An 8047-nucleotide genomic window follows, 5' to 3' on the forward strand; every position below is an offset into this window, starting at 1 on the left:
GATCACAAAAAAATAATCAAATTAGAAATGAAAAATCAAGGATTAATGATTTGGAGAAAGAAAATCATGTATTGAGGATAAGATTTGATAAATTGGAAAGATTTTAAAAAATATGATGAATGAGGTTAAAGGGTCTGAAAAGAAAAATCTAAGGTTAGGTAGGCACGAACCATTCAAGCACAAGAAAGACTTGGGTCACAAGTTTAAGGCCAAGGAGAATGTATCATCTTATCATAGGGTTCCATATAGCTATAAAACTAACTCTAAGTCTAGGAGTCAAGTCAATTTTACAAGGGAGGTTATCCCTAGTGTTGACCTTGAAGAGACTGGCATGACTAAGGCTTCTAAGAAGCCTAAGAGAGTCATTAGGAATGTTTCTAGGGAAGGTTATCCCTACGTGAGTACCTAGTGCACCAAAGGAGCTCCAATAGGTATTGGGTTCCTAAAAGTGTAATATCTTCATACTAGATGAGTTTAAGGTGTGTCAACTCTAATTAAAAGGGTGAATGGTGTGAAGATAGCTAACGGAAGGGACGAGGCGACGGTGGAGGGTGTGGGCATCGATGACTAGGGGGAGAATGCCATGCCACCACCGACACATGGTCTCTGGAGTGTCGGTAGTTGTGCTCATGCTTGTATGTGTGTAGCATAGCGTGGATCGGAGGATGGTGGTTGGAGACGAGATTAGGATTTGCTGACGGCGGAGGCTTTTCGCCGTGGATTCTCTCTCTGAATTGAGACGTGGTTGTCGGTAGTTCTTTCAGTGTTAATTATCATAACACCTTAGCTCTGTTTTCTCCCTAGACGATATTAATTTATTCTAGCTAAATATCATGGATGGTTAAGTCATCAATCAGTGAACAGATTAACGTGTATGTTCCTCGAAGGTTGCTGCTGAGCAGGATGGAAATACTTGAAAAGCACTTCAAACAAGGGTTAGAATAGCACCAAAGGTGGATTTTGGCAAACCACTCTAACGTCCAAGTTAGGATTTTGCGAGAAGGGGAATAATGGCTTAGGAAAAATTAAGATTTTGGTGGTGCTCGTTCATACTTGTGCCCATGGAGATAGACAATCTTTCAAAGGACTATCAACATACCCATTCTTCGAAATGTGCACCTTCATTTAAGGTATGATTCGAAATGCACAGGTCTATTCTCCTTGTTTTCTGAAGGAAACAATTCCATGAATGAAGCAGTCATGTAGGCCTGAATCTGGTGAGGTCGATGCTGGATGGCCTAGAGGGTAGATGAAGTCAGTGACTTAGGCTTAGTCAGAGCTAGATGAGGTCGCGTGACTAATATCAAGCTGTCTTGGCCGAGTTGTCGAGGTCGAGCTCTTAAGGCTGAGATGTCTTGACCTAGCTATCAAGGTCGAGCTGTCGTAACCAAGCTATTGAGGTCGAGCTATCTTGGCTGAACTATCGAGGCTGAGATGCAGAGGCCGAGCTGCCTTGGTTGAGATTCGACGGTCGAGCTGTCTTAGCTGAGCCATCTTGGTTGAGTTGTCGAAGCCAAGCTACCGAGCCCGAATTAACAAGGTCGAGCTGCCTTGGCTGAGTCGTAGATGAGGTTGGTGTCTAATGTCGAGACAGGGATGATGTCGACGCGTGAGGCCGAGTCATAATAGCTGACTTATCCCCACATGAACTCGACTCCTTGCGATGGGTGTACCAATCATGTTCAACTAAACTCAGATCCCTTTCAAGCCTAGTCTATTTCTTTGCGGAATATGCTTAACACATTTTGACTTTGACTAACAGCTCAATACAATTCGGGATGTCACGCCCCATGTGGTGGTTGTAGACTATTGCCGAATTAGGAGCCATTTGATTGGTTGTGCCTCCTCATCTGAGTCAGCCACGTAGGTGATCGTTGTTCTTCGAGCGTCGACCTCTGCAACCGTCTGATCAAGGCTAAAAGAGGCGTCCTAAATCCTAGCCATCCATGTTTCTCCCCACTGATTTCCCCGACCATAAAGGGGAAGGTGAATCAAGATGATTGTAAAAACTTTTTAAAACTCTAGTTGCTTTGATTTTTGCCTTCAACCTCACTGCCCGACCTTCTGTAGGGTCTAAAAGGATGTCTGTATCTCCACAATGGCATGATATTGTCCACTTTGGGCCTAAGCCCTCATGGTTTTGTTCTTGGGCTCTCCCCAAAAGGTCTCAAGTCAATGGAGATATCTTCCATCCTTTTAAACTCATGATCTTTTCCATGTGTTTTAGATGTGGGACTATGTTTGCACCTTTGCAACCCAACAATCCCCCCCTCAAACAAAGGACCACAGACCCCCGTTTTCCGTTTGATATCTGACCCACCAGGATCTTCGACCCACCAGGACTTCCTGCCCCTCGGTCCACCCGACCTACTAGGACTTCTTGCCCAGCCGCAACCAGGACTTCATGCCCCTCGGTCTACTTTGATCTACTAGGACTTCCTGCCCAGCCGCAACCAGGACTTCCTACCCTCCGGTCTACCCGACCTACTAGGACTTCCTGCCCGGTATCTGGTCCTCTTGATTCAAATACGGGAGCCCCTACTTCTTTTGTTTTTAAGGTTCAACCCACATGGTTAGATCCGGATCATGGCTCATCCGGCGGTTAGTCCGGTGAAGAGCGGCCTTGCTCTGATACCAATTGTAGAGTCTAAAAGGATGTCTGTATCTCCACAATGGCATGATATTGTCCACTTTGGGCCTAAGCCCTCATGGTTTTGTTCTTGGGCTCTCCCCAAAAGGCCTCAAGTCAATGGAGATATCTTCCATCCTTTTAAACCCATGATCTTTTCCATGTGTTTTAGATGTGGGACTATGTTTTGCACTTTTGGACACAGGTTCTTTCTCCATCTCCTTTCTTAGATCTTCGTCTCTAGTGCTCTCACTCTACTTTATCATGTGTAGGGGTTAATTTACCTTTGAGAAGTACTGGAACATTGAATTTGCTGTAAGTGAGGATTGAAGTTGATGACCGAGAGCTAGAAATAGGGACGAAAGGGAAGGCGGAAGTTTTGTACAAGTTAGGGGATGTCCTGATTCAGAAGGAGAACTTAAAGAAGACCATTAGAGAATTACAGGACTGATAAGGATAAAAAAGAAGATAATATATTTTACTTATAAAAATTATTTAAATATTTGACAAAAAGAACATAATTGAAATTATATTAACTAAAATTATAATTCTTAAATAGATAATATATTTTCCTCTTGTATTAATTTTATTTTATTTTATTTTTCAATTTATATGTGCTATTAGATTTCCTCTTTAATTAAATTTGTTTTCCTTTTTTTGAACTCAATTCAACTTTTAAAATAATTAAAAAAAAAAAAAAAGAGCAGAGCAAGTATCGACTCATAGCTAGTTCTTAAAATATACTACTATTCAGAAAACACGATAATTAAGGCGATCGGTTGACTCACACCTACGACCACCAACTTAACAACACGTACAACATAAAAACGAGGGAGGCTACCACACACGACACATAGATATATAGATAATTATTTATGCCTCGCATCTCGTACGTTCTTTTTATTCATCGTATCGTATTTAAAAGTGAAGCCAATTAATTATTGGTCACCATGGCGATCTTCCTGTTCGTGGGTTCATCGGCCACCGGTATGACCACCTCTGGAGTGAAGATAGTAGCATCGTTCCGGCAGCTTTCGGCGATCACGATGTCTTGGGAATTGACGGTGTTGGTGCCGGTGGTCCACTTACTAGGGCCGTAGACGACGACGTTGCGGTCACGCTGCAGGACGAGGACGTAGGTGCCCAGCGGGTTGTGCCCGGTCTCGCTATTCCAAACAGAATTGTCGTTTCCGAGCTCGTAGAGGACGAGATTACCATCGGTCTGCATGGTGAGGAAGCAGTTGTCGCCTTTGCCTTCAGTGTTGGAGGACCACACGGCTTCGTCCTTGTCGTACAACACCAGGTTGCACCCGGACTGCAGTGTGAAGGCATAGTCATCTAGGGTGAGGGATTGGCCTTCCTGCAACTTTTCATTGGTATAGAGAACGTTGTGGGCCATAGAGAAAGGCAGGACGAGGCCGAGGAGGAGGACAGCTGCAGCGGAGCGCATGACGAGGGCAGTCATGGTTGAGCTAGCTACGGATATGATCGATCACTCAAGTGATTGCTTGATGATCAGTATCATACAAGACCCATCTATTTATAGATGAGGATCGGAGGAGCTAGGCACATACACTGTACATGCATGGTCTTGATTCAATCATTGGTCGGATCTAAATATCAGAATTGTTTTTCTTTAATTTATTTATTAAAATTTAAGTATTAATTCTAAATGAGACTTATTTGGAATTACTGCAAAAGTCTCCTTCACTGTATATGTAAGCTAGAAGATATTTTTCTGATCGATCCAAATACGTGAAATTTGACACACTATATATCGGAAATTATGGGACTCATATATTTCTATACAAAACACAAAAAAAAGTTATTGAAATGAAAATTGATGATTGTGATCGATATATATGCACAATGAGTCATGAATTCAAGACGAGCCAAAGTACATGTTTTTTAAATGTACTCACTGTATATGGTCTTGATTCAATCATCGGTCGGATCTAAATATCAGAATTGTTTTCCTTTAATTTATTTATTAAAATTTAAGTATTCTAAATGGGACTTATTTGGAATTACTGCAAAACTCTCCTTCACTGTATATGTAATCTAGAAGATATTTTTAAAATTCTGATGGATCCAAATACGTGAAATTTGACAACACTGTTGGAAATTATGAGACTCGTATATTTATATACAAAAGACAAAAAAATTTATTGAAAATTGATGATTGTGATATGTACACTGAGTCATGAATTCAAGACGAGCCAAAGTACATGTTTTTTAAATGTACTCACTGTATATGGTCTTGATTCAATCATGGGTCGGATCTAAATATCAGAATTGTTTTCCTTTAATTTATTTATTAAAATTTAAGTATTCTAAATGAAACTTATTTGGAACTACTGCAAAACTCTCCTTCACTGTATATGTAATCTAGAAGATATTTTTAAAATTCTGATAGATCCAAATACGTGAAATTTGACAACACTATTGGAAATTATGAGACTCGTATATTTATATACAAAAGACAAAAAAAGTTATTGAAAATTGATGATTGTAATATGTACACTAATTAATGGATTCAAGACGAGCCAAAGTACATGTTTTTTAAATGTACTAGATCATGTGGCAGAGTCCACGTGACCTGTCCATAGCTCGATCGGTCAATGAAAATTCATGTCAGTCCGACTCCTGGCGAATCCAAGTTAAGTCAAACTAGCTCTGCTGAGCTCAAGTCAACTTTGGTTGAATCTGGCCGAAGTTAATCTGACTCACATCTTGATCTTGGATGCGTCTCGACGGTTCATGATGATTCATGTAGCACTCATTAATAACAAAAAGCTGCACCCTTTATCAAAAGGCAAGGGGGAAAGACGTTCTCAATCACCTTTTTAATCTCTATATAAGGTAAATGTAGTATCATGACAGAGGTATCACATATTATTGTTTCCACTTTTTTACTATTTTGTCTTAAAAATTTTCTATGATCTCTAACTAGAGCAACGGAAGGATCTTGTCAAGGCTTGCCTCAACCCTCTTCTAATCTCTCTTCTCAATTTTTTTCTAGGCCCCGATGAAGACCGTTTCCCAAGTCTTTAAGTGTCCGAGTCCTTAAGCGGTCGAGTTCTCAAATGACCGAATTGTCGAACGACCAAGTCTTCATATTTCTCGAGTCCTCAGAGCCCTCGACCTGACAAAACGACTTGGCATACTCTGTGATAAGCAAATCCAATAGTTGTTGAGCCAACAAAAGTCGATCCGCCAAAAGTCAACCCGCTAAGAGCCCATCAGAGTCGATATAATGGGTGCTCGACTTACCAAGAGGAGCTCGACTGAGGGTATAGCAAGCAATCAACCCATCTTCTAATCTCAACTGGATCATTTTGGCGTCATATGAGAAAAAAATCCAAATTGAGACATTGAGGTGGGAGATGCATACGGAAGACAAGGAGCATAAGTATTTGCTTCAGGTGAAGGGGATCTGGTCACCCCATCCAACACTGAATTCCTACCTTAACAGTAGAGAACTTGAGTCGGATTGTGACAACCATTGTAGATCAGATTTTGCCACGACAATATTTGTCAAATCCTTGCCCATAAGACACATGCTTCTTTCCGAAATTGGTCTTAAATTCGACCTTACAGAGACTCAGATACAAGTTTTGCCACAAAAAGTTTTGAATGACCCAGCCATCGAGATGAGATATTCGTCAGAAAGTTGATATATTTAAGTTGCATGCAACATCTCAAAATCGATATGTATGCATATATATAACTCATAATCAACACTAGCAATTGTAATCCATATGGCTAACCAGTTTGTCACATGAATTAGACTTGCCGCGACCAGGGGCGGAGCCAGGATTTTTGCCCAAGGGGGGCCATTTTTTAACATCGCATTGTCACACTAATAAAATAAATTTTAAATTAACTAAGAAATAAGTTACATTCAACGCAATCTAAGTTGCGCTCTTCGCTTTTTCATAGACTCAAATTCATCTAAGACAAAATTGACATCAAAACTGCGAGCAATATCCTTCTCAATATACATTATCGAAAAACTTGATAAGAAATCATCTTCCATTTTGTTCCACAACATATTCTTCACAATTTTCATTGCAGAAAATACACGCTCTGATGTTGCAGTAGAAACTGATAGAGTCAAAATAAGTCGAATCAATTTGTTAAGAAAAGAATAACTTTCTGATTTTCCTATCTTCGATAAGACCTGATACAAAATTATGTGCATATTAGTTAGCAATGACTAATTTTCAATAAAAAAATATTATTTTTTATATAAAAAAACATACTTGGCATAATTCAGAAATAGTTAAGATATCCTTAAAGTTCACATTTTTCTGAATTTCTATTTCAAAAAGCTTCAATTGATATCTCAAACGCGTTCTTTCTTGATTTGTAAAATCTTCTGGATAGAATTTTTCAGCTAATCGACAAATTTCATAAATATCGAATGATTCATAGTTTTTTCGGATGAAGTACTGAACTGAGCTTGAGTAATTCCATCATCTCTTCATTGAATCAGATCTTCATCTCTTGTAATATACTGTCTATTGTGCCAATAAAAATTTCAACCTGATAATAATGCTCTGATGTAACTGAATCAGCCTTTCGTGGACGACCTTTACTCGACAATCGTCGATCATTCATGTCAAGGACATTCACATCGTGCTTCTCACAGAATTTCTTCACATTTTCTAACAACTCATTCCAACTTTTTTCTCGAAAATTTTCAAGGTTTTCTTTGGTATTTGTTACTAACTCAGTAGCATTCAAGATATCTTGAGATTTCTGCTGTAGCAATCTGCATAGCTCGTCTGTTCTTTCCAATAATTCTATCATAAAATGCAAGATGAATATAAACTCAAAAGACATCATTATCTTTCAAGCTCCTCTAGCTGATGATCTTGATGATACATAACATTTTTCTTCTCCTATGTCTTCCAACACCTGAAGAACTAGATCAAACATTTCAAATAGACTGTGTAAAGATTTTAAATAAGAACTCCAACGTGTGTCACTACTGGACGTTGAAAATGCTAGTCTATTTTGAACACCATATCAAGTGTTTCAATTGTCAAAAGTTGGTGAAAGAAATTGAAAGGTTTGTGCAATGCTGTGCGCAGATGAATTTTTGCTCGATCAATCCTAGACATCATTTCAGCACAAAAAAAACGGAGGACGATTATATTCTTTTACAGAAGATTAGTTTGGGATAAGTTTCTTTGTTTGGCAACCTCCAAAATATCAACTCCAAGTTATCAGTTCCATGCAACTTGTGGACTAAGTGCAAAATGAGCATTACATGTTTCCGAGTAAATCACTCAGAACCACCGAACTTCCAGATGACTTACACAACTTATGTGATAATTTATGTTTGTCCTACATTATCCTCCAACATTTGTCACCTGGCAGGGGGGGCGACCGCCCCCAGGCGCCCCCCCC

The 8047-nt window shown here is 39.5% G+C and overlaps 1 protein-coding gene across 1 annotated transcript; it reads right to left on the reverse strand.

Annotated features, from left to right (window-relative positions):
• Positions 1-3367: 3367 nt before the first annotated feature.
• LOC141824575 (mannose-specific lectin-like) lies at positions 3368-4124 on the reverse strand. The gene has a single exon (XM_074711882.1). The coding sequence runs from the start codon at positions 4092-4094 to the stop codon at positions 3564-3566; it is 531 nt and encodes a 176-aa protein (XP_074567983.1). The 5' UTR covers positions 4095-4124; the 3' UTR covers positions 3368-3563.
• Positions 4125-8047: the final 3923 nt, after the last annotated feature.

This window comes from Curcuma longa, chromosome 3 (genome assembly GCF_044706935.1).
Source record: "Curcuma longa cultivar G26 ecotype Majalengka, Jawa Barat chromosome 3, ITB_CL_G26_1.1, whole genome shotgun sequence".
In the NCBI taxonomy this organism is placed as follows: domain Eukaryota; kingdom Viridiplantae; phylum Streptophyta; class Magnoliopsida; order Zingiberales; family Zingiberaceae; genus Curcuma; species Curcuma longa.